At 46.4% G+C, this 25,161-nt stretch overlaps 1 protein-coding gene across 5 annotated transcripts; it reads left to right on the top strand.

Annotated features, from left to right (window-relative positions):
* The first annotated feature begins 517 nt into the window (after nucleotides 1-517).
* Nucleotides 518-23,718, top strand: Trim3 (tripartite motif containing 3). 5 transcript variants are annotated; one of them, XM_076846779.1, is made up of 13 exons: nucleotides 518-658; nucleotides 7,213-7,289; nucleotides 7,743-7,908; nucleotides 14,181-14,412; nucleotides 14,638-14,789; nucleotides 15,003-15,183; nucleotides 15,461-16,193; nucleotides 16,304-16,407; nucleotides 20,929-21,096; nucleotides 21,311-21,479; nucleotides 21,709-21,779; nucleotides 22,889-23,029; nucleotides 23,152-23,718. In XM_076846779.1, exons 3-13 carry the CDS (start codon nucleotides 7,778-7,780, stop codon nucleotides 23,302-23,304), a joined length of 2,235 nt encoding a protein of 744 aa, XP_076702894.1. In that variant the 5' UTR covers nucleotides 518-658; nucleotides 7,213-7,289; nucleotides 7,743-7,777; the 3' UTR covers nucleotides 23,305-23,718. The 5 variants fall into 5 exon arrangements, with proteins under 5 accessions (XP_076702894.1, XP_076702895.1, XP_076702893.1 ...); XM_076846780.1 differs by having other exon boundaries at nucleotides 7,209-7,289; XM_076846778.1 differs by lacking the exon at nucleotides 7,213-7,289.
* The last annotated feature ends 1,443 nt before the right edge of the window (nucleotides 23,719-25,161 follow it).

Below are 25,161 nucleotides of genomic sequence, written 5' to 3'. Positions count from 1 at the left end.
TTTCTCCGCCCAGAGTTCGTGCAGAGGTACAGAAGATCCCTGCTCTCTCCTACTCAGCAGAAACCAAACTAGCAAATTCATAGGCACACCCCAACCTCCAAGAAATCCAGGAGACAGCCGGGGCGGGTTCCCAGAGTTCGAAATCCGTGCTAATCCAGCAGCTTTTTCCTGAAGGAGCCTCATCCCAGTACCTGAGATCGACCACACCGCCCTTCCCGGAGCCTTTGGGAGCGGGAGGCAGGTGGCGGAGATCCGGGATATGAGATCCAAGATCCGGCTTGCCGGCTCCCCAGCCGCACCTCTGAAGGCAGAGAGCTTGCTAGAGCCGCAGGGGCGTTAGGGAGGCGGTGCGGGCGGGTTGGGGGCGGACGGGCAGGGTGTGGGCGGGGCCTCCGTGGCGTCGGGAGGGGCGTGGGTGGGTCTTCAGGACTGGAGTCGCCCCCTCCCTCGGCCGGTCTGCAGCCCCGCCCCAGCCCCTCCCTCCGGCCTGTGCGGCTGGTCCGGCGGCGGCGCCGGCGCGGGGACAGGCGGAGGCGCGGGACGTGGGGCGGCGCCGCGGGCAGGGCCGGGCGGACGGGCGCTGGCAGCGGGGGCAGCGCCGCGGGCCCCTCCGAGTGGCCTCAGTCCGGGCCTTGCCCTCTCATCCTGCTCCAACACCGTGAGTGCGACTGGGGGCCCCAAGGGTGCGTTGGGTATCCCGATGTGCCTGGGTGTGGGTCAGGGTCTGAGCGACCGTGTGTCCGTCCGAGCGTCTGTGGGTGGGGGCGCAGATGCTTTTCAAAAGCTGTTCCTGTCTCCGTCCACGTGAGGCGTGTCCATGACCAAGAGAGCAGCGGGGGGATTCTTCGGGCTGTGACTGCTCACGTGAGGTCCATGTTTGCGGGGTGAAGGGGGGTGCGGGCGAGGCGGGTTAGCGCGGGTGGATGGGTGATGGTGCCTTTTAGGAGCGAGGGGTTTGGGAGCTTGTGTGTGTTGGCGGAGGGTGGCGAATGCTGCGACCGAGGGTGGTTGAGGGTGGGTGGGGTTGCTGAGTGGGACTCTGGAATCTTATGGTTCAGCTTGCCCGAAGGTTTCCTTTCTCCATGGTGCAGGCACCTCCACCCCTCATCTCACCCACCTCCATCCTCCTTGGGCACTCAGAGGCCCACTAGTCAGGATGGAGGACATCCTTTTCTCCTTTGGCACTGCTTGCTGGACAAGAAGCTTCGCAAGGAGACTGTTTCTTGTAGGAAAGGACCCTGCAGTATGGGCTCCGTCTGGAGGACCCTTGGCCCCTCCCTGGTTCTGACCTCCTCCTTACTGGACTTGGCTTAAAATACTGGACTGCAAACCTGCAGGGACAGATGGTTGCAGGTTGGAAGGGCAGGCTGCACCCCAGGGAGATCAGTCAGACTAAAGGCAGGCCCTGAGCATGTTTCTGATGTGGGGGTCTGACGTGCACTGCAGAAATCCAGGATTGGCCCCACCAGGGAAATACATCTGGGATGTTAGAGCAGGTACAGAGGTCTTCTTCACAGGTCTCTCCGTGCCAGTCTCACAAGTGCCCATTCATCCTGTAATCAGGGATCTGGTTTGCTGCAGAATTGGAATCAGAGCTGCAGGCCAGACAGGTGCCCTGCCTATCTTGGCTTGCATACCTCCAGTGACAGAGCACTTACTACTCTCTGCTGTGGGAAATCTTTCTTATGTTAAGTGGAGCTCTCTCTCCTAGAACTTCATTCACTATCTTGTTATTGCCTTAGGTTTTTGCCTTTCTGTTGAAAGGGAACTGCAGAGATTTAAACATGGCTCTTCTGTCATCAACATATATTGAATATCTTCTATGTGCCAGGTACTGCTTCAGCCACCTAGGGGACAATGGCATTCTTGCTGAGAAAAGAACTTGAGGAAAGGGGATCATAGTTGAGATAGCATAGCTTGCCTTCAGAAAAACAGAAAAACTGTATGGCTGGTGAAGGTGCTGAGAAGGAATGTCATGGGTGACTGAAACTCAGCAAACATTTATTTTGTAAGGAGGGTCATCCTTTATCACACCTAACCTTATGGGGGAAACTAAAAAATCAAATAATCAAGGTAGTATAAACTGAGATTTTATCATGGACATGTATTAAAATTTGTAGAGACCTTTGGCTTGAAACAGAGCCTTAGGATTCTCAGATTTTGAAAACAAAAAGACCACCTCCCTCCCAATTTACAAGTAAGTGGATGGGGAAGAACTTACCTTGTATTAGTGGAGTGACAGTGAGGGCTAAATCCTAGGTCTCCTGACTTTTTAAATCTAGATACATTTTAGAGGCAGCATCAAGGATATAGTCATAGCTTGTATCTGAAAGGTGAAAGAAAAGTCAGAATAGAGATTACCAGGGTTCTGGCTGATGTGGTTGGGCGAATGTTGGTGCCTTCTATGGAAATGAGAAACACAGCAAGCAGAGTATGTCAGAGGAAAATGAATTGGAATAGCCCCTATGCATTTTCCTGGTAGAGATGTCCAAGATGCAGTTAAGTCTTGCTCTCTTGCCCAACTAGTCTGTGTTAATTTTTTGTTTCTCTTTCTTTACTCACTGGTTTTCCAGTGTACCTATCGATCTCCTTCTTGTCCCTCAAGACCCAGCCCAAATATCCCTTCCTCTGGAAACCTTTTATATTCTCTACCAAGTTAAATTCTTTCTGCCATAGAAGTTTGGAAATGTCAGTTTCACAGTACTTATCATATTGTAGTTGATTTATGTCTATTTCCCACAGTAGTCTGAACACTTGTGAAAGATAGGAAGCACATTTGATTCAGTTTTATGCCTCCAGTCCCCACTCAAAGGGCCTGGCCCAGAGAAGTTTGATTGGAGGATTCATTCCACTACTAAGAGAGTAGTGCTGATATTGCTACTGTGAATTTCGTCTCTTTCCTTATCTACCAGTCTTTATTGAAAGGGTTCCCTGAATTTGAGGACTTTACTTCATCCAAGGTTTCTTTTGTTCCAGAGAAAGCACCAAAGCTATATCCTGCAGTCATTTGTTGTTTTGCTGAGGTCTCAAATGATCAAATACACATGGAGGCTAGTAAGTGGGAGTGAGTCATTTTTAGCAAGAGAGCCTAACTGACCTCTTAAATACACTTTTCAACAGTGCCTTGGATACCTCCACCCATCACTGTGTAAGTCATGTATAACTGGGAATCTTATGAGATTGTAGGAAGAAGTAGTAGGGAAAATTAGATGCTGTTTGGGAATTTGGAGAAACTGAAGAACCTACAAACATTTTTTGTAGATATCAAGTATCTAGTAGAGACAGCACTAGATGTCTTCATGTGTTCAAAATCAAGTTCTTGCTTTACTCCCTTGATCTGACTTCCTCTTCTCCAGCTCCCAGAAACTACACTCTTTGAGGTTAATGTCTGCTTCTTTTGGACTTAAAATCATGGGCCCTCGCTGTGGTATTTCACAATGAAGATCACTCCCCTGTTTGTGAAGCTGTTTTCTCTTTTGGCCTTCATTAGTCTTTTCTGCTTTTCCTTCTCCTGTGGCTATACCTTCTCAATCTTCTTTGCAGACTTTGCTTCCTGGGCCTGTATTAAATATTGGCATTCCTTGGATTCATTGTATTAAACACTGAACTCATCACCCTCTCATGCAAATTAATCTTCTTCCAGTTTCCAAGCTAGAAAACTAGGAATCATTTAAATTCCTTTCCCCCCCTAAATTTTCATATAAAACTAACCAGTTGCCAGGCCTGGTGGTACACATCTGTAATTCCAGCTGCTTGGTAGGCTGAGACAGGAGGATTACAAGTTCAAAGCCAGCTTGGGCAACTTAGTGAGACATTGTCTCAAAATAAAAAGGGCCGGGGGGGGGGGGGGGGGGTGCGGGGGGGGGGGGATATAGCTCAATGGTAAAGCATCCCTGGGTTTAATCCTCAGTATAGCAACAATAGCAATAACAACAAAAAAACAACCAACAAATTACCAAGTTCAGTGGATTCTTTCTTATGAAATCCATTTCAACTGACTCTGTCCTGTTACCCTAATCAAGGCAGTCTTAATTTTCTACTCTTGACCCTCCCTCTAAGCTATCTTCCCCATAGCAGTAAAAATTATACTTTGATGACCTCTATGCTTAAACTTCCTTTCCCCCAGCTACCACCAAACTTTTCCTTTGTTCTTTGGATAAAACCTAAATACCTCAGCAGGGAGGGATGAAGTTTAAACTCCTTAATAGGGCCAAGGAAGCATTGTGTGATGTAGATCCTACTTACCTCTGCCTCTCATTTCTTAGCCTTCTCTTGTGACTGATGCAGCCTCCTGAGGCAGAGGGCACCATGTTCTCTGTAACTTACTCATCTTGTAGTTCTCAGCTAGAATGTCACTTTCTTTCAAACTCCCTTGACCTGCAATCTCTGGATCCACCCCTGCTCCGGATCTGAGTTTGGTCATTTTTTTGTGAGTTCCTAGAACAATCTGTTTGCCCATGTGATCCTCACATTGCAGTGATCTGTTTATTAGATTGTGGAATCCATGAAGCTGAGTTGTGACAATTTATCTTTGTATCCCCAGCAGAGGTATTGAGTGAATGCTGAATAAGGGAATGAGATGCCTTTAGAACTGAGCCATAAAGGATGGGTGGGATTAAGGATGTAGGGGTGGCAGAAAGCAGCTCAAGGAACGAGAGTAAAATCCAGCTCTGAGTCTAAGACCCTCTGAAGTGTCTGTTATGATAAATTGCCCACTTGAACCACTGCCTATTGGGGGGCTGATCTCTAGAGTACAGTGGGATGGGAGAGGTAGGTCTAGAAGCCCAGGAAAGGAAGAGCATCTTAGATTCAGACTGGGGTATGGCCTCATCAGTAAGTCTGGGTGGGGAACTGAAGCAGGAAGGGGAAGGGAGGGAGGAGCTATTGGTCTTGGCTATAGCCCAGTCCCCGCCCCTGTGTGACAGCCTAGGAGAGCCCCTGGGGCTTGGAGAGAGGTGGAGTTTGACATTCAGCTGCCCCAGCAGGGCTCTGCAGACCACTCCTACTCTTCCTCCTTTCTCCAGACTAGAGTTTCTGTTAGCTTCCAGCAGCTCCCCTTTCATTCTGCCACCCCTCACTCTGCCTTCCCTTTTGCTATGTTAAGTCTCCAGATTCTGAACCTGTCACATCTGGAGAGAAACTCAGGAACCCAGTGCCCATGTCAGGAGAGGATTTTTTCAGACATGACCTTATAAACCTGCCCATGCCCACTCTCACACAAACATAAGGCATGTACAGCTCAGCCCTTCTCCTCTCCCTCCCACACTTGAAGAGGGCTCTGAACTGGCCCCTTGCATGCATTCATTCGTTCGTTCATTCTCTGTCTTTAGCGAGACCCATGATACATCTAAATGGGGAAAGCATTGGTGACCTGGTCCTAGTCACAACTGTTTTGAAATAGCGTGGCTATTTTTCTGCCTTCCTTCATGGCCAGATTTCTGTCATGAATTGTCTACATCTGCTATGTATGTTAACTTCACCTCCCATGCATTCTTCAATCACTCTGTCCTGGCTTCTGCCCATACCACTCCCTCCACAACCAAATCTGGTAAACACTTCTCAATCCTTATCTTATGCCAGACCTATCTCCCCTCCCACACCGTTTTTTGTTTTTTTTTTTAACAGAATTGGGAATTCAACTCAGGGGTGCTCTACCATATACCTAACCCTTTCCAGCCCTTTTCACTTTTTATTTTGAGATAAGGTCTTGCTAAATTGGCCAGGCTGGCCTTGAACTTGTGGTCCTTCTGCCTCTGCTTTCTTAGTAGCTAGGATTGCAGACATGCATCACTATGCCCAGCAACCCCATCTTTTTCTTGAAGCTGTCTCCCCAGATCTCTTTGGTTCTACACTCTCTTGAATCTTCTCCCATTCCACCCTACTTGCCTTTGCTAGCTCTGCATCTCTGGGTGCAGCCCTTTTCTTACTCCACTCTATATCCCAAGACAGCCTCATCCATTCTCATTGCTTTAAGTGCCATCAATATGCCAATGATTCCAAATCGATAACCAGCCCAGACTTCTCTTTTGAACTCCTATGTTCTGTGTTCCTTACTTGACAACTGTATCTGAACATCACAGAGACACCTTAAACAGCATGCCTGGAACAAAATGCCCCCAGACAATTTCTTCTTAGCTTCTGCTGTCTGTTAAAGGCCCACCATTTGCTCAAGTGAGAAATCTGGAAGTCATTATTGACATTCCTTTTTCCTTTGTATGTCCAATTCATCATGATATCCTTTTGATTCTACTCCATGACTGTTTCTCTTATCAGTCCACCTTTCTGCCTGTAGCTCTGCTAATATCCAACATCATTTTACCTGAAGACTGGGGTAGCTTCCTAATTGGTCTCCCCGATTCCACCCTTGCTTCTTTCTCTTTTCAATTCTAATAGTTACCAGAATAACTTTCATTTTGGGGGATGGTGGGGGATGGGGGTGGTAATACAGGATTGCATTCAGGGGCACTTGACCACTGAGCCACATCCCCAACCCTATTTTGTATTTTATTTAGAGATAAGGTCTCACTGAGCTGCTTAGCACCTCACTTTTGCTGAGGTTGGCTTTGAAGGAAATCCTTCTGCCTCAGCCTCTTGAGCTCCTGGGCTTACAGACATGAGCCACTACATCCGGCCCAGAATAACTTTCTAATTTATTTTTATTTACTTGTAAATTATATCACCTCCTTCCCCACTTTAGGATAAAATCATATTCTTAACCTGGCCTATAAATCCTTTATAATCTCATCTCAAATCTATTTCTCAAATCCACCTCTTAACCACATGGTTCATTCAGTTCTCAATGAGCTTTCTGCCTGAGAATCTTCGTATGCTTTTTCTTCAATCTAGAATGATTTTCTCCCTAACCCCTTGTTTCCCACACTCATCCCTACCAGTTTTCTCTCATCTTCAGATTTGCTTAGGTTCACTGCTTGGAGAGCCCTTCCTTGATCTCTAGTCAGAAGTGTTCTTTTTCATCATATCCTCTTGGTTTTTATAGTACTCCCTCAACACTGATGTGACACCTTGTGTAATTTTATATTTACTTGTTACTTTGTTATGTTGTATAATTTTGTATTTACTTGTTACTTTGTTAATTGCCCTGCTTCTTTTTTTGTGTGGCACTGGGCATGAAACTTGGCCCCTCTCCTGTTAGGTAAGCTCTCTACCACTGAGCTACACACCCAGTGCTTTTTGTTTTTTATTTCAAGATAGGAACTCACTAATTTGCTCAGGCTGGCCTCAAACTTGTGATCCTGCTGCCTCAACCTCCAGAGTAGCTGGGATTCTAGGTATGTGCCACCATGCCCAGTTTGGAAGGCTCTTGGAGGAGGGTTTGGGAGAGGCAGAAGAGATGAAAAGTGGGTGTGTCAGTGAAGATGGACATCCCTGTACCATGCACTTGATGTGTACTATTTCAGATTCTGAAAACAACCATTTGTGGTAGGGAATTATTATTTGCTCAATTGCATATTAGGAAACTGAGGCTTAAGGAAGGCTTGTTCAAAGTCACACAGATGGTAAGCAAGAGACAGAGCCATGTTAACCCAAGTCTGCCGTGAAACAGATCACCATGCTCAGGGGTCATTCATCACATCCACTTTACCTGCTCCTAGTCACTTCCCTGTCCTGTTTCTGTCAGGGAAGAGAGGGGTGAATTTCTCTGCAGGGGATTTGAATGGTGGGGATCAGATGGAAAGAGGGAGTGCTGGTCTCTCTGCTGCTGACCATCTCTCTGTACACAGGCTGTTGTAAGTGGCAGGAGCCATCTGTGGTCACCATGGCAAAGAGGGAGGACAGCCCTGGCCCAGAAGTGCAGCCAATGGACAAGCAGTTCCTGGTGTGCAGCATCTGCCTGGATCGGTACCGGTGCCCCAAAGTTCTGCCTTGCCTGCATACCTTCTGTGAGAGGTGAGGGGTTGTATACTGGTGAGGGAAACATTCACTCATGGGAGGGGAAGCAGGTGATCCCCAACCTGCTGGAGAAAAGGGTTTGGTTATAAGAACCTGTGAGTTCCAAAATCTGCTAATACTAGGCCAGGGTTCCTTCCCAGAAAATGTGTTTTTTTTTGGCTCCTTCCCAGATCCCAAGGCAGCTTTCAATATCACAGAGAAATCAGACAGTGCTGAGTTTCTCAGTCGGCTCTGGCACTGTGGATTTTGTGACTAGTAGGAGGATTATTGAAGCCAGGTCTGTCCTTTCCTGCCCATCCTCATTGTCATACTCAAGCATTGATTGAAAGGCAATTATTCCCAGCCTCTACACTTCTAATCATCATTCATTCATTGAATATTTATTTATTCAGCAACTAGTACATATCAGACCCTGTCCCAGACATTGAGTATATGGCGATGAGCAAAAGCAGATATGATCTTTTCTCTTTAGGAGCCTGAATTATAGTAGATGGGCATGGTGGCACATACCTGTAATCCCAGCAACTTGGGAGGCTAAGATAGGAGGATCTGGAGTTTGAGGCCAGCCTGAGCAACTTAATGAGACCCCTTCTCAAAATACAAACAAAAAGAGCTGAGGATATAGCTCTATGTAGAGCATTCCATCCCCAGTACTGCAAACAAAACAAAACAAAACAAACCCCTAAAAACAAAAGACCATAGAATAGTGAAGGAAATAGTAATCAAATAATTATATAGCCAGATTATGGATAAATGTAATATTGCACCCTTAATTAGTGCTGCAGATAAAGTGTCAGCTATGAGAACTTGGCAGATAGGATCTGTTATAGTCCAGAGAATCAGGGAAGCTTCCCTAAGGTGCGATTCTGAGGATGAACAGGTGTTAGTTAACTAGGTAAAGGAAGTTGAAAGAGCATTCTAGGCAGGAAAGAGGAAATGAAAGAAGCCACTCTCTCCAGCTCTGCTGAAGCAGAGCAAGTGTGATTGAGGATGCCTGGGACGAAGCTGGAGAAGGAACTGGAGGCCAGACCATGTGTGTATGTGCTTGTTATATCTGTTAGAGAATGTGTACCTTTCCTTGAAAGCCACAGAAAGCCTTTGCAAGGTTTTATGCATGATCACATCTGTATTTTGACCATATTCTCTCTTTGGCCCTCACTCCTCATGAGTTTTTCTTGGATGTCCTGGTCCCTGGGTCCTTCTCACCATCACCTTCATCCAAACCTTCCCTCTGTTCTACCTTCACTGAAACTTGGCTCTGCCCAAGACATTGCTTCCCTTCCAGATCTGCTATTTTGAAATTCTAGCTCCACTGCCTTTCCCCTCACTCAATAGGAAATGGTCTCAGACTTACCACTCACAAGTTCTTCTATCAACATGGTGACTTCATTAACCACTTATGCTTCTTAGTTCTTCATTGTTTCTTCTCTACTCTGTCTCAGTGATACTCTCTCCCAGCAGTGGTCTCAGTCTGGTCATGATCTGGAATAATACCAATTTTGTGGTCATAAACTTCAGTATTCTACTCGTGTCTTTTATTACCCCACTGCCACTATGCTATCTTTGACTCCCTAAAAAAGTCTAGTCCCCTCAACTGCTCCCTTTTCTCCCAGTCACTGACTCTTCCCTGACCTTCTTTTCTTTCCTGCCCATTCTAGATCCTATGGATGATCATCTGACTAGCCCCTACATAGTTCCCTCATAACTTGGGCATTTGCTAAATCCATGACAGCTCAGTGCTGGATCAGAGCTGTAATTGGACATCTCTGCACTTTCTCCTGTACCCAGATCACTGAGTACTCCTGAAGAAAATAGGTGCCTAGGAAATTATAATAATGATAATAACAATAGCTACAATGTATTGATTGCTGTTTGTCAGGAACTTTCACTGATTATTATTATTATTTATTTATTTTTTTTTTTTTTTGGTATCAGGGGATTGAACACTTGGCCACTGAGCCACATCCCCAGTTCTATTTTGTATTTTATTTAGAGACAGGGTCTCACTGAGTTGCTTATCACCTTACCATTGCTGAGACTAGCTTTGAACTCGCGATCCTCCTGTCTCAGCCTCCCAAGCTGCTGGGATTACAGGCATGTGCCACTGTGCCTGGCTTGCCAGGGACTTTCTAAGTGATTTACATGTATTGATTTTTTTAATCCTCACAATAGATACTTTATTACCCCCATTTTAGAGAGGAGGGAACTAAGATTCAGGGTCATTAAGTAAGAAATATGGCCAAAGCTACACAGCATGTAAATAGCTGAGATCTGAATCCAGATTTGACTGTAGAGCCCTCATTCTTCACTAGAACCCACTCATTTATCCTTTGGTCCCTGCTCTCAAAGAACTTACGTTCTAGTAGTTATTGGATAGTAAATAAGTGAATAATCAAAAGACTTGCAGATTCTACTAAGTATTTTGTAGTAAACAAACTGTAAGTGATGAGCTGGAGGATATTCTATGTGGTCACCAGGGATATCTATGAGAAGGTTACGTTTGACCTGAGTTCTGAGGATGAGAAAAGGTAGACATGTAGATTATTGTAGGCAACAGAAAATCTGGGTAGAGACCTTAAGAAAGAAGTCATCAGGGCATATTCAGAGACCAAAAAAGAAGCTAGTATGTATAACTGAGTAAGGAGGAAACTGGGAGGAGGTGAAATCAGTCATGGCAATTCATGGGGGCCCTTGCAGGTTTTAGGAGAGTATTTGGATTTTATTCTAAGCAGAGAGGGAAAGTATGGAGGTCCTTTCTATTTTTTTTTTTTCTTTCACAAAGTAATGTGATATAAATGAGATTTTTTTTTTTTTTTTTTTTTTTTTGGCCAGGTGTAGTGGTGCATGCCTGTGATCCTAGCAACTTGTGGGGGCTAAAGCTGGAGGATCATTAAGGCTTGCCTAGACAACTTAGTGAGACCCTGACTCAAAATAAAAATTTTTTTAAAGTTTTTTTTTTAAATCCCTAGCACCACTAAATAAATAGAGATAGATTGTGTTTTTAATAAATTCGCTTAATTTTAAAAAATATTTTTTTTAAAGCTCACTTTGGTTGTATGGAAAATGGAGTAAAGAAGAGTGGAAATGAAACCAGTTAGGAAACTGATGGTTATTGAAGTCAGGTACATGCAACAGTTTGGAAGGAGGAATTGGTAAATTAGAAGGTATTTTGCAGGAGTAATGCTAGAATCAGTGAGCTGGGAGAAGAGATTTCAGAGTTGGCACTGTGGCAGTTGATAAGATATGGTTGGTGGTGGGAGCATGGATAGACAGCTGGGGTGAAATGGAAGAAAAGATCATTGGGGTGAGGAGGTTAGGGAATCAAGAAATCACAATGATAACAGGTCATTTTGTGTCTATGAGAGGCACCGACAATGATGGCAGAATGTGAGGGAAACAGGATGTAATAGAAGAGAGTGAGTCAGGAAAAAGACTTCAGCAATGCGGGGAGCGACTATTAGGTCAGTGGAGACGGTGACAAAGAGGGGTGGTACAGACAGAGGCATGAGTTTCAAAAGAGCTGAAGACAAATAGAATGTTCCAGTTGGGAAGAGGGGGGCTCCACCCTACCTCTGGCCCTACGGAATGTGGAGCATGAGACAAAACCACCCTCTACTTGAGAAGACTTCAGGGAAAAGTAGGTCACGATTAAATAAGCTAATATTTGTGAAGCATTTAAAATTGTGCCTGGCACATAGTATGTGTTAAATTTTATTTCATTAGTGGAAAAGGTATAGAGAACATTAAGAGAAGAGGTTAAGGATATGGAGAGTTTGGGTAATACAGGTCTTCCCTCCACAAATTTGCAGTCTTCGAATACAGCTGCTTGCAGTCCTGAGGTCTGTTTCTAGTAAGTATCATGTGCCCCCTGCCCCCATGGCAGTGACTAATCCCAGCCACCACAGTCTCTGACTCCTTCCTCCTTCTTCTCTTGTGCCCTTATTGTTGCTGATCTTGCCTGAGGCAAGTTAGGCATCCTCTCTGGGACTTTGCCCCTGTGCTCCTCTATATCCACTTCTCTTTTGCCGCTTTCTTCCATCAGAGGATGGTGTCCACTCCTCCCTTTCAGGACAACCCAAGCCATTCCCTCCATCCCCAAGACTTTGTACTGTTGCTTTACTAATTCCTTCCATCTCTCCCTTTCTACTGGCTCCTTAAATTATAAACATGCTCAAAACTCCCAGCACAAACATAGAAAAACTCTCTGTCTTCTTTCCCCCCCTCCAGTGCCATCCAGTCCCTCAATCCCATTCCCATTCAATTGCCTGACCTCCCCTTTACTCTTCAACTTTCATTAGTCAAGCTTTTCTTCTCTTTTTGTTTACTCTTTTTGTTTTCCTTTACTCTTTTTGTTTTCCTCTCATGAAGAAAAGTACCCTCACATTAGTCACGTTCAGTGGGCATTTCAGTCCTCACCCTATCGGATTCCTCAGCTGCATTCCACCCTGGTTAATATTCATTCCTGTTTGGACTCATCTTGTTGCCCTAACACTGCTGCACCTCTGGCCTTTCTGCTCTCCTTGTTCCATGTATTCTGAATGATCCGTCCCTCTCTCCTATCACTATTTATCCCTTCTTGACTGATTTCATCTTGTTCCTTGGATATAAAGGCCATCTAAATATTGTTGGCAGCCCCATTTCTATTTCTAACCTGTCTTCTCTCCAACTATCTACTGGTACCCTCTACCTGGATATTCCACTGTTTCACTAAGCCAAACTGGAAAATGCCAAACTTCCTATAAGTTACTCCTCTCTGTTTCTCATTCTCTTGAATATCACTACTATCCACTCAGGTACTTAAGCTAAGAACCCAGGATCCAACCAACATTCATCTCATTCCACATAACAATCAACACTTTTCACTTGTTAAATACTTCTCAAACTTGTTCCCACCTCATAGTCCAAACAGTGTTGCCACTGCCTAAATCCAGGTCTCCCTCACCTCTTTCCTAGACTACTGTAAGAGTATACTGCTTAAGTACATGCTTTCCTTTGCTTTGCATTTAAATCCAGGCTCCAGAGCTCACTAGTTTTGTTACCTTGGACCACTTGCCCTTTCTGAACCTGTTAACATAAAGTGAAAAGTATAGCACCTGATATACATGTACTTATTAATAAATGATAACTAGATGATGTCTCCTTCCCTTCAGATTTACCCTTTACGCAGGTTGGTGCCAAGGAGTTTAAAAAAATGCAAACCTGACTATCCCATGTTCTTGTAGCTCCCTCTTGCTACTGGAATTAACATTACGTTCCTTGACTTCTCTTAACATTCCTTGGATTGAACTTTGTCTCCAGTCAGTTCAAACTGCTTCTAGATCCCCATACACTGTGCTGATTCTTGATTTCTTCTATATCTGGACCACCCTTCCCCCTCCTCTTGTATCTCTCTCTGCTCTGGCTAATAATTATTTATCCATGAAGATTTTGGTTACATTACTTCCTCTATAGCCTTTCCTGGGCCATCTTCTCCACTCACCTAAGCCAGATATATTTCCTCATGACTACATCTACTGTGTTCCTTGTATTAACAATAAGTAATACTAGTAGCCTACCTTATGTAGCACTTTGGTAAGTCAGGCATTTTACATTTAGTCCTCTTTAAATGTAAGCAAGTCCTTTACATTTACTCCTCTGACAGACCCTGTGAAGTCTTCACTGTCTCCATTCTACAAAGGAAGAGTCCTTGGCTCATAAAAGTTAAGTAACTTGTCAGGGGTCACACTATATAATCAGTCATTGACCTAAGAGTTAAACCCAGGCAGCCTAGCTCCAGGACTCATGCCCTTAATCATTTCACTATTAAATGCTTTAAATTCTGTATTTCTGTAATTTTGTTTTTCTCTGAAGCCTAGAACTATTTTAAGGGCAAGCACTGTGCTTTAGCTTTTTATCCCCAGAGCTTGGCTCAAATTAGGCAAGAGTGGGAAGCCAGTAAATGTTTAATGAGTTAAAGGAGGGTGGGGAGGCTAGTTGTACATTTTCTTGAGGCTTTATAAACACCTGTGAAAGGTAAAACTGTTTTTGTGCATACTGTGAGGAATGCAGCTATGTCTGCTATTCTGAGAGCACCCAGGGATATATTTCAATTCAGTCATGAGAGGCCTTTTATACCTGCTGGCAGATGAAGTATATGTGTGTCAATCACAGAGGTTTCAAAATGAAGTGTAATTATGGCACACCTGTAAGGAGGGGGGTTCACACCTATGGGGGGAGGAAGTAGAGGCTGCCCCACCCCCTTCCTTTAACTGCCCCTTCTTCCTGGCCAGATGTCTCCAGAACTACATCCCTGCCCAGAGCCTGACGCTGTCCTGCCCGGTGTGTCGGCAGACGTCCATCCTCCCCGAGCAGGGTGTCTCAGCACTGCAGAACAACTTCTTCATCAGCAGCCTCATGGAGGCCATGCAGCAAGCACCCGATGGGGCCCACGACCCCGAGGACCCCCACCCCCTCAGCGCTGTGGCTGGCCGCCCTCTTTCCTGCCCCAACCATGAAGGCAAGGTGGGCCCAAGCGAGGCCCAGTGAGGCCAGGACTTGGGGTGGGAGGAGGAGGAAAGGCAATGGCAGGGAGCCAAGTGACTGTGGGTGAGAGGTGTTTCTCTAGATGAGTGTCCAGGTAGGGGGTGCACTTGGAAGGTGAGGGGCATGGAGGGCATATGGGAAGGGGAGAGGGCAAAAGAGTTGTAGAGTTTGGCTGTTGCCTCACCAGAGTACTTGTACCGCCAGACGATGGAATTTTACTGTGAGGCCTGTGAGACAGCCATGTGCGGAGAGTGCCGCGCAGGAGAGCATCGGGAACATGGCACAGTGCTGCTGCGGGACGTGGTGGAGCAGCACAAGGCAGCCCTGCAGCGCCAACTTGAGGCTGTGCGTGGCCGGTAGGCACTTGGTGGGGCCCAAGGCTGGTGAGGCTGTGGTGATGGTATCTCAATAGTGGCAGGGTTGGTGTCCTGGGGAGGGGAGAGAAAGGGTCTGGGAGGGCAGAAATAGAAGTCTCAAGAAAGTATCAATTAAGGATCTCCCAGAGGGTAGCAGTTAGGGTCCTCAGGGAAAAGGGATGGTCTGTTTTATGAGATGTTTCCATTCCCCAGCTTGCCCCAGTTGTCTACAGCTATTGCCTTAGTTGGGGGCATCAGCCAGCAGTTGCAAGAGCGAAAGGCAGAAGCCCTGGCCCAGATCAGTGCAGCCTTCGAGGACCTGGAGCAAGCGCTACAGCAGCGCAAGCAGGCTCTGGTCAGCGACTTGGAGACTATTTGTGGGGCCAAGCAGAAGGTGTGTCTGCTTACCCTTTCCAATCATTGTCTATTGTGAGATGCCTACTTGCCTCCATTGCCCTCCCCATCCACATCTTCCACAGCAGCCTTCCCTTTACCCAACCTCTGTTTTCTGTCTCCTAACATGGCCTTATAGATGCTGTCGGCATCTCCCTTATCCACATACATCTCTTTGTTTTTCTTTCATGCCATGGTACTATTTAAGTTCATCAGTAGTTGCAGAGTTTCCCTTGGTGCCAGTCTGCACAGCCATTCCTCCCCTCTCGCCTCCTCAGGTGTTGCAAACCCAGTTAGACACACTGCGCCAGGGTCAGGAGCACATCGGCAGTAGCTGCAGCTTCGCGGAGCAGGCACTGCGTCTGGGTTCTGCCCCGGAGGTGTTACTGGTGCGCAAGCACATGCGAGAGAGGCTGGCAGCTCTGGCAGCTCAGGCCTTCCCGGAACGGCCACATGAGAATGCACAACTAGAACTGGTCCTTGAGGTTGATGGGCTGCGAAGATCGGTGCTTAATCTGGGCGCATTGCTCACCACCAGTGCCACTGCACACGAGACAGTGGCCACAGGCGAGGGTCTGCGCCAGGCACTAGTGGGCCAACCCGCCTCGCTCACTGTCACTACCAAAGACAAAGATGGGCGGCTGGTGCGCACAGGCAGCGCTGAGCTGCGAGCAGAGATCACAGGCCCGGATGGCACGCGCCTTCCAGTGCCGGTGGTGGACCACAAGAACGGCACTTATGAGCTAGTGTACACTGCACGCACCGAAGGCGAGCTGCTCCTCTCAGTGCTGCTCTACGGGCAGCCAGTGCGTGGCAGCCCCTTCCGTGTTCGTGCCCTGCGTCCTGGGGACCTGCCACCTTCCCCTGACGACGTGAAGCGCCGTGTCAAGTCCCCTGGTGGACCAGGCAGCCATGTGCGCCAGAAGGCGGTGCGTAGGCCCAGCTCCATGTACAGCACAGGTGGCAAACGGAAGGAGAACCCAATTGAGGACGAGCTCGTCTTCCGTGTTGGTACAGATGGACAAGGGTAGAGCCAGATGGGGGAGGGCCCAGGCAAGGGGTGGGGCAAGGAGGAGAGGAGGTTCAAAATGATATCCTTTCCTCTCTCATCCCTCCCCCAGGCAGTCGTGGAAGAGAGAAGGGTGAATTCACTAATTTACAAGGCGTGTCTGCAGCTAGCAGTGGTCGAATTGTGGTAGCAGACAGCAACAATCAGTGTATCCAGGTAAGTACCCTAGTAAGTGCCTCCACCTCTCACCAAAAAGGGTTTCTCAAACTACCACCTTTTGAAAAAATGGAGGGTACAGGTCACCTCTTGAAAGATGAAACCCTGCATATAGTACCATTCACCTGTCTCCACAGGCCACTACAGCAACCAGTACCTTCAGTCAGACACCAGGGTTTCCTGTGCTTGCAGCCACTACCTCCCAGGCCATGGCTCACCTTAGATCAGATCCTGGACCTCAAGGATCTGGTCATTACCCTTCCCCTCTGCCTCTTGAGCTGCCAGCTGGCAGGCTTACTTTCTCCCTTTTGTCCTAGTGGTCAGAATGTAGCCTGCCCTGTCATGCTATCTTCCCACACATCAGCCTGACAGTTAAATGGGGGGGACTAACTTGACCAAAGAGGATACCTTCTAGTGGCTAGAAGATGTAGTGCAACCCCACAGGTGGCCCTGTTTCTGCCTACTTAGTACCTCACACAGTTGATTAAGGCATCTGCCACTTTGAATGGACATGGTCGCTGGTGCATTGTAAGCTTTTTAAAACCAGGAAACATGTCTTTTTTTCTCTACTCCTTGTAATATGCCTAGAACCCAGTATAGGGATCAGTAGTGGAATAAACAGTTAAAAGCTCAGGCTTTGAAACCAGAAACCTGGGCTTGAATCCCAGCTCTGCCACGTACTAACAAGTCATGTGACCTCTTTGAGCTGTAGTTAACTCATGTATAAAATTAGGAAAAGCATCTCTCACGGTTGCTGGCAATATTAAGTGATGTAATGTACTGTATCTGACACCTAATGAACCTTCTAATATTAGCTGTTGTTAAAAATATCATTGTCCAGGTGAAGGCTGTAAACAAAGGCAAAGACGTAGGAACTTTCCCTTTGCTAGAAGGGACTGTTCAGAGAACTGGAAGGATACCAACAGGGCTGCAAGTAGATTACTATTAGGAACTGGGGGTAGCTGAGGTCAGATTGTAAGTGGTTTGGAGATGATGCTGTGGAATTTTGATTTTATACCACAGGAAATTATTTCTAACTACCATGTGCTTCAGTTATTAGAAATATGTTATTGGGTAGCAAAATTTTCCTGAAGATCCCTACCTCATAATTGCTATACTTTTAAATTTCCTGATCCAGCTCTGCTAAAGTCTTTTATTTCAGTGACAGCTCCTCTATGGCCCCTGCTTTCCACTTAGCAGGCTAAAGGTACCAAGAACGCTTCTGTGGCCAGATTCTCAGTCCTAACCAGCTCCCTTTATTCCTACCCTATTCCTAAGGGCAGAGAATCTGAGACTCCCATTGCAGAACAGGGAGGCATTTGGGCTAACCCTGGATGGTGAGGTAGGGCTGGGGAGCAGGTGGTAGGAGGACAGGTGCTGAGTCTTTACTTGAGTAGACCTTCCACCTTCCAATTCCTTGTATCACCTTATGGCACAAAAGTTGAGATTTGGGACACATCTTTCCTGGTGTGAAACAAATGGTGCTTACATGGTCACATACACAGAAAAATGGATGTTGCTTTGTATTCCATAGAGAGGAGATATGGCTGTCCATTATTTAAGGGTGAAGAATTGAGAGCGAAGGCCTCAAACATCTGATACAGCTGATGCAGCCTTCCTTTGATTTCTATTCCCACCTCTGCCCCAATATCATATCTCAAATGCCAAAGATGAGATTTTGCTTCTCTTACTCTAGGGCCCTCAGAACTAGTATGGACTGGGTTCCCAGATAGGGTGCAAGACCTCACTTTGTTCATAAGGTTTGGGATTCTTGTGATTTTTTTTTTTTCTTTTGGTTCTTCTGTGGTTTAGGGTGAAGCAAAGCCCATCATTGGAACCACACTGACAGAGCAGAAAAAGCTCTGTGATTTTGAAGGAAGAATTTAATTTGTGTATATTATGTCATTGTCTTAATCCAAACATTTTGTCAGCTCTTCATGAAAAATCCTCTTTCCCTTCAGTCAGAATGTTGGTCAGTTTCCTTCTCTGACCTCCCTTAGCATCTTGCTATAGCAGTTTTCAAAGTTTTCTAGAAGCATTAGTTTGTTCTATTGTCATTTTAGTTCTTTTGATTTTTGTCTGGTTTTATTTTATTTTGTTTCTCTCACATAGATTACTAAAGTCAGGGATCTACTTACTACTCCTAGGGCATAGGAGAAATATTAAGGACCAAACTAGGACACCAGCAGATTATAAACATATCAGGGAAGCAAATATGATGAGTTATCAGATGTTGAGGAAGAAGGAGGGATCAAGAATAGCAGGACTAGCTGGGTGCAGTGGCACATGCCTGTAATTCCCATAGCAACTTAACGAAACTCTGTTTCAGAATAAAAAATAAAAATGTCTGGGAATGTGGCTAAGTGGTTAAGCACTCTGGGTTCAATTCCCCAGAATAAATAAATAAATAAATAAATAAATAAATGGATGGATGGCAGGACTTTGCCAGGCAAGGTGGCACATGCCTGTAATCCCAGTAGCTCAGGAGACTGAGACAGGAGGATTATAAGCTTGAGGCCATCCTCAGCAACTTAAGAGAGATCCTCAACAACTTAGTGAGACCATATCTCAAAAATAAAAAGGACTAGGAATGTGACTCATTGGTAAACTGCCCTGATTTCAATTTCCAATTCCAAAAAGAAAAAAGAAAGAAGATGATAGTACTTAATAGGCTGGGTGCATGGTTGTCATTCAGGAGCAGGCCCAGGTATATGTTGATGGGTTCACTTTCTCACATTAAGTTTGTGGTAGTTATACAGCATCTGAGTGGAGATATCCAGTTTAGGTCCAAGATTTACCTGGGGACTTCATTTGTTTGGTGAGTGTCCTCTCAATGCTGAAAGCTGTATCTGTGCTGAAAATTCAGCAGCAAGCAAAACAGAGGCAGTCCCTTTCCTTTGTGGGCCTTAAATCCTTAGAAAGGGATGCAGATATTTAACAGGTAATTAATCACAAAGTGACAGCTGAATATAAAGAGCACCGTAAAGCATGCATCAAGGAGACCTAACTTTACATGTATATATTGATTTGTGGAGGGTAGGGGCTGGTCATTAAAGGTTCTCAGAAGAAGTGACCTGGAAATTCTAAGAATCCAAAGATGAGTAGAAGTTTTCCAAGTGTAAGAGCTGGTATGAGATAGGATGGGAAGAACATGGCCTTGCAAAGCCTCATCAGTCTACCAAGCTGTGAAGACGGTAGGAGGCACTGACCCGATGGTACCTTATAGTCCCCCTCACTTCTGGTCTTTAGCTTGTGATACTTTTCTTCTCATGCGGTCAAGTGATGTCCTGATGCAGAGGAACAGTACAGAACCCATGTGCTGTGCTGGCTGGCCAGATAAAGGCTTGCTGGAAGGTCTGCATCAGGAGGAGGTGATGTCTGTTGATGGCACCAGTTAAAACAGCCCCAGAGATCTAAGACATGGGAGTGGGGCTGAGTCAGGGAACCCCGCCCATCAAGGAGGGAGCAGGTCTGGATCAAAGAGCAAGGCCAAAGTTCAGAACTTGGGTTCTCAAAGGCCGCTCCTTCCTGACTCTGTTAATTCATCTTGTAACCCCAGAGCCTGTAACAAAGCAGAGTATAGGAGAATTATGCAGTGAATAATGTTTTGGCTGTGAAGGAGAAGCCGGAAGGCTTAGTTTAAGAGGGAAGGAGGATTAAATGAGGTGCTTCTAGGATGGAGAGACCTAAGCATGCAGGGCATCTGAGGTGGAGGAGGTAGAAGAGGAAAAGTTGAAATGTTCATTCTATCTAGGAGGAGGGTTACCTTGTCAGCCCTACAGCCTGAATGGAGTAATCCTTGTACACTTTTTCCTCCTTCACCTACTCCTTTCCAGTCTGCTATGAAGTCCTGTTGAGTCTTCCTCCTATCTACTTTCCTTCAGCCTATATCCTTGATCCAAGCCTTCATCATTTCTCACTTAGACTCCTTTAGCAGCCTCTGACTGGTTGACTAGCTTCCAGCCCTATAAACAGAGTGCTCTTTCTTAAAAGTAAATTTGATCTTGTCACTTCCATACCCAGATATTTTCATTGACTCCTCATTACACCTAGGATAAAACATAACTCCTCTTGGTCACCAGAGTGTTCCCCTCAATCCAGCCACACAGGACATGTCCTTGAGCAGTGCCCATACTCAACTCTCTGCTTTCACACACTGTTCACTCCATTTCCTATTCCTTTTTTTTTTTTTTTTTTTTTTTTTTGTGTGTGTGGCTGATTTGGGTTCATCATTTGGCATCCTTTTTAGACTATTAGCTCCAATATCCCCTTCTCTTGGTGTCTTTTCTCACCGTTCCTCCCAACCCCTTTCATCTCACAATCCCCTTCACACCTCTGCTGCATGTTCCCTGAGGTGTGCTGTCACATTTGATTCCTCTGTATCCCTGGCATGGTGTCAGTGAGTGCTTGTTGAATGACTGAATAAATGGGGGGTTCCCTCCCTCAGGAACCTGCTTTCTTCCCTCTGTGCCTACAGTGTTTCCCCTCCTCCCTGCTCCCTCCCTTGCTCCTCTGCTCTAGGTTTTCTCCAATGAGGGCCAGTTCAAGTTCCGTTTTGGGGTCCGAGGGCGCTCACCTGGGCAGCTGCAGCGCCCCACAGGTGTGGCAGTGGACACCAATGGAGACATTATCGTGGCAGACTATGACAACCGTTGGGTCAGCATCTTCTCCCCTGAGGGCAAATTCAAGGTGAGAGGCCCGCACTTGCTGTACTTGGTACCCTTGGTGTCCAGCTCAGCTGACCATGCTTGTGCCTCTTGCTGGTCAGGGCCTGAAATGGTCCAATCCTGCCTCTTGTTGCTCTCTGGTCCATCCTCAGCCCAAAGTTCTGGTCTGATGTAGGACCTGGAATGCTTTCCCCATTAGTCGGGATAAAGCCCCTTATGGTACTTCCTATCTCTAGACCAAGATTGGAGCCGGCCGCCTCATGGGGCCCAAAGGAGTGGCTGTAGACCGGAATGGACATATCATTGTGGTTGACAACAAATCTTGCTGTGTCTTCACCTTCCAACCGAATGGCAAGCTGGTTGGACGTTTTGGGGGCCGTGGGGCTACTGACCGCCACTTTGCAGGTATGGGAGGACAACTGTAAGATCTATCCCAATATATCCCAGAAAACTCCCCTGGATACCCTAACTCTATAAAGACCCATTCTCCTCTGTCTTGGACCCTTTAGCATACCCTAATGTCATCATCCCGGAGACGGTTTATCTCAGCCCTAGATACTGTGTCATTCCAGATACTCTTTCTTGTCCCACTCAGTACCTGAGTTAATGCCCTAACAACCATTTTCTATTTCAGGGCCCCATTTTGTGGCTGTGAACAACAAGAACGAGATTGTAGTAACGGATTTCCATAACCATTCAGTGAAGGTCAGTGTCTTCCCTCACTCCATGACTACTGTCCCAGTGTCCTTTCCTCTTCTACAAGACTCCTTTCTCTCTCATCTCCTTTTTTCCCCCTTGAAATAATTCACTGAACCAATAAGCATTTATGGCATGGTTACTTTGTCCTACACACTATGCTAGAAGCTGGGGTTACAGTAATGAACAAAGCAAACACATTCTCTATCTTCTTGGTTTGTCAGGTAGGAAAGAGAAGATGGTAACTAGGAAATTACAATATGATACGATAGGTTCTGTAATAGGGAGATGCAGGGAACTGTGGATGAGTATTTGATTCAGAGGAGACTGTTTGGGGAAGACCTAAAGCACAAATGAGAATTAATCAGAGGTAGAGAAAGAAGAGAGTGTTTGAGGCAGAGGGCAAGGAGGAGCCAGGAATGGGAAATGGACACTCTTAGGGGTGTTCAAGAAACCAGATGTATTTCAGAGTGAATTTGAGGAGGGCACTGCTCCAAGGTGAGGGTGAGGCCCATGTGCCCTGTTAAGGGGCTTACTCTCTTCTCAGTAGCTCTAGAGTGTCCTTGAAGGATTGCAGGCTGAAGAGTGATGCAATCCTGTGTGTCTTAGAAAGATCACTGTGGCTCTCAAATCCCCATTTCTGCATCTGTGAAAATAGGATAGTCTTTTGCCTATCTCCTCTGGGGCAGGAAGATTAGTCTCACAGTGGTCCAGATGAGAACTTGGGTCATGATAAAGTATGTACCTAAAGTATAGTACAGATTTGAGAGGGATTTGAGATAGAGTTAAGGGTTGTGTGAACTGTTTGGCTGTCAATCAGAGAATATGATAGAGTTGAGAGCGACACATGCCATTGGGTGGTACCAGTCATTGAGTTTGAGAACTCTGACAGCTGCTTTCTCAGGGAAGATGTGCTGCTTAATTTGATATGTTTAGTGGACATCTGCTGAGCCATCCAAGAGGTGGTAGGCTATGTGGATTTGAAACCTGGGAAGAAGATCTGAGCTACTACTATAGATCTGGGGATCCTCAACCCTAGTGCTTCACCCCATCCTTCTCCACGGACCCACCCTGTGCCTGAGGCCAGGTCTCCAGTCCCTAGCCCCTTCCCCCACCAGGTATACAGTGCCGATGGAGAGTTCCTCTTCAAGTTTGGCTCCCATGGTGAGGGCAACGGGCAGTTCAACGCTCCCACAGGAGTAGCTGTGGACTCCAATGGGAACATCATTGTGGCAGACTGGGGCAACAGCCGTATCCAGGTGAGTGAGACCTAGGGATAGCATGAGAGTGAAGTTTTCTGCTTTGCCCTTGTGCCCCTCCCCCAAGCAGCCTCTTACCTGTCTGACCTTTCCTTTCCCTTCATTTTCCACTCCTTCCCCAGGTGTTCGACAGCTCTGGCTCCTTCCTGTCCTATATCAACACTTCTGCAGAGCCACTGTATGGCCCACAGGGCTTGGCACTGACCTCGGATGGCCACGTGGTGGTGGCTGATGCTGGCAACCACTGCTTTAAGGCCTATCGCTACCTCCAGTAGCTGAACAGGGGCCTTGCCTGGCTCATGGAGGGACGGACAAAGGGGTGATTGGACAAGAGGGTCTGGCTGGGAGGTGGGCCAGATTTGGCAGCACTGAATGTGGGCTGTGGGCGTGGGTGCGCTCATACCTTCCCTTTCCTCCCCAAATCCCATGGTTGCACTTTATTTATTCGGTTCTTGCTTTGGTGACTGGGTGGGCCTGGACTGTGATCCTAAGGATGTGTGCAGAGCTTCACCTTATCCCCTTTACACACCTCCCCCGACCCCTCAGTCTGCTCTCTGCCCCACTACCTGGGGCCAGAACAGCCTCTTACTCTAGGACAGAAGTCCCTCTGGTTGTCTCCCTACCACCCTTTACACACTGACAGAGACAGCAATACCCCACCCCCCATATTAAATAAATGTCTTCACCAAGATGTTTTTGCTGGGTTCTTGTGGGGTGGGACTGTGAAGGATGGGATATTGGGACCAGCTCTGAACTAAAAGGTGGACAAACAGGTAGGCAGGGTATCCACCTTCCCCATGGGCCCCGTGTTTTGAAACTTCAGGGGAGGAAAGCAAGAGAGGGTAAATCCCTGGGACCTCAGCCACCTCCAAATCACCATATCTGCATTTATGATAATACGACAGTCTTTTGCCTATCTACTATGGGGCTGAGAAGAGCAGGGGAAGACCCTTGCCCAGAACACAGCCAGCAGCTCCAGGGAAAGCAGTTTCACGATATGAAAGCAATGCTTGAAGCCCAAGTGGAAAATGAGTGTGGGGGACACCTTTTTCTCCATTCCAAGGTTTCCCTTTCCCCACAGTGGAATGAGGATCTTCTTGGTGGCCCGTTAACGCCAAGGTCACGGATTCGTTCCCTGTACGGGCCACCAAATGCCGCAGTCTGGCTGGGCACAAATCAAGAGCCACTGAAGCAGGAACAAACTTTATTACAAAACTCCTGCGAATGCCACGCACATGGCCTTCTCCCGGGACACACTACACCAACAGGCAATCCCTCCTCCAGAATTCCCTCCTACTGCACTTCCCCAACCAATGGGAACTCTCCGGGAGTCCCTTGAGAGCTCCAAAGTAACAGGCTGAGGCGGACAGCAGGGGTCTAATCTCCAATTGAATGCAAATCTTAACATAATCATTATCATCTCAATGGCTTGCTGGCGTCACCTTTCAACCAAAAATGCTATGCGTCATTCCTACTTGGCTATGGCTCTCAGCAGACTCCACTACCAGCCTAAGAACAGACTGCTTGGGCTGATTTCCATAGATAACAAATTAGTGGTCTTCCTAGATCATGCAAAAGGTCCTCAAAGTGAGGTCACTTCATTCCTCCTAGATCCAACCATGGTGGGCATTTTCCTTCCAGTTCAGGCCTTGGACCAAGTATGTGTGAATGGTACCTGACAATGGAAGCGATGCCTTGATTTGGCTGGTATGTGTCTTAAATAATCTTCACAGATTTGTGGGTCACTGCAAAGCCTCTACTGAGACGTGTCAGAAAGTTATATAGTGGTCCTACATGGGCTCACAACTTGCTCATATAGGTCTATCCAGTGTGATCAACTCTGTGGCCACATGTGACCTATGAGTTCGTTGATTTTTCAACAAGTATTTACTGCTCAGTACTATTGGTAAGACAAAGTGATGGACCCTGGGAATAGATAGAAATGGTCTCTGTCCTTATGGAAATTATAGTTTAGTGGGGAAAGGAAACAAATATGCAACACGAGGAGCTAAATATGCAATGATGGTTCAAGTTCAAGCTGTAAAGGAAATCAAGGAGGACAGAGTGTTTAAAAAGGGTGGGCAAGGAAGGTCCCTTTTTATCATTAATCTACAGGTTTGGAGTAGGGTGGA

The sequence above is a fragment of the Callospermophilus lateralis genome, chromosome 2 (genome assembly GCF_048772815.1).
Source record: "Callospermophilus lateralis isolate mCalLat2 chromosome 2, mCalLat2.hap1, whole genome shotgun sequence".
NCBI lineage: Eukaryota > Metazoa > Chordata > Mammalia > Rodentia > Sciuridae > Callospermophilus > Callospermophilus lateralis.
Note: the sequence above shows the minus strand (reverse complement) of the source record. Positions and strands in the feature narration are given on the sequence as shown.

Bases quoted from the DNA above. Each gene is read 5' to 3' on its own strand.
- Trim3 (XM_076846778.1), top strand. From the start codon at position 7,778: ATGGCAAAGAGGGAGGACAGCCCTGGCCCAGAAGTGCAGCCAATGGAC. The intron at 7,909-14,180 runs GTGAGGGGTTGT...CTTCCTGGCCAG, and splicing joins CTGCATACCTTCTGTGAGAG to ATGTCTCCAGAACTACATCC. The intron at 21,097-21,310 runs GTGAGAGGCCCG...TCCTATCTCTAG, and splicing joins CCCCTGAGGGCAAATTCAAG to ACCAAGATTGGAGCCGGCCG.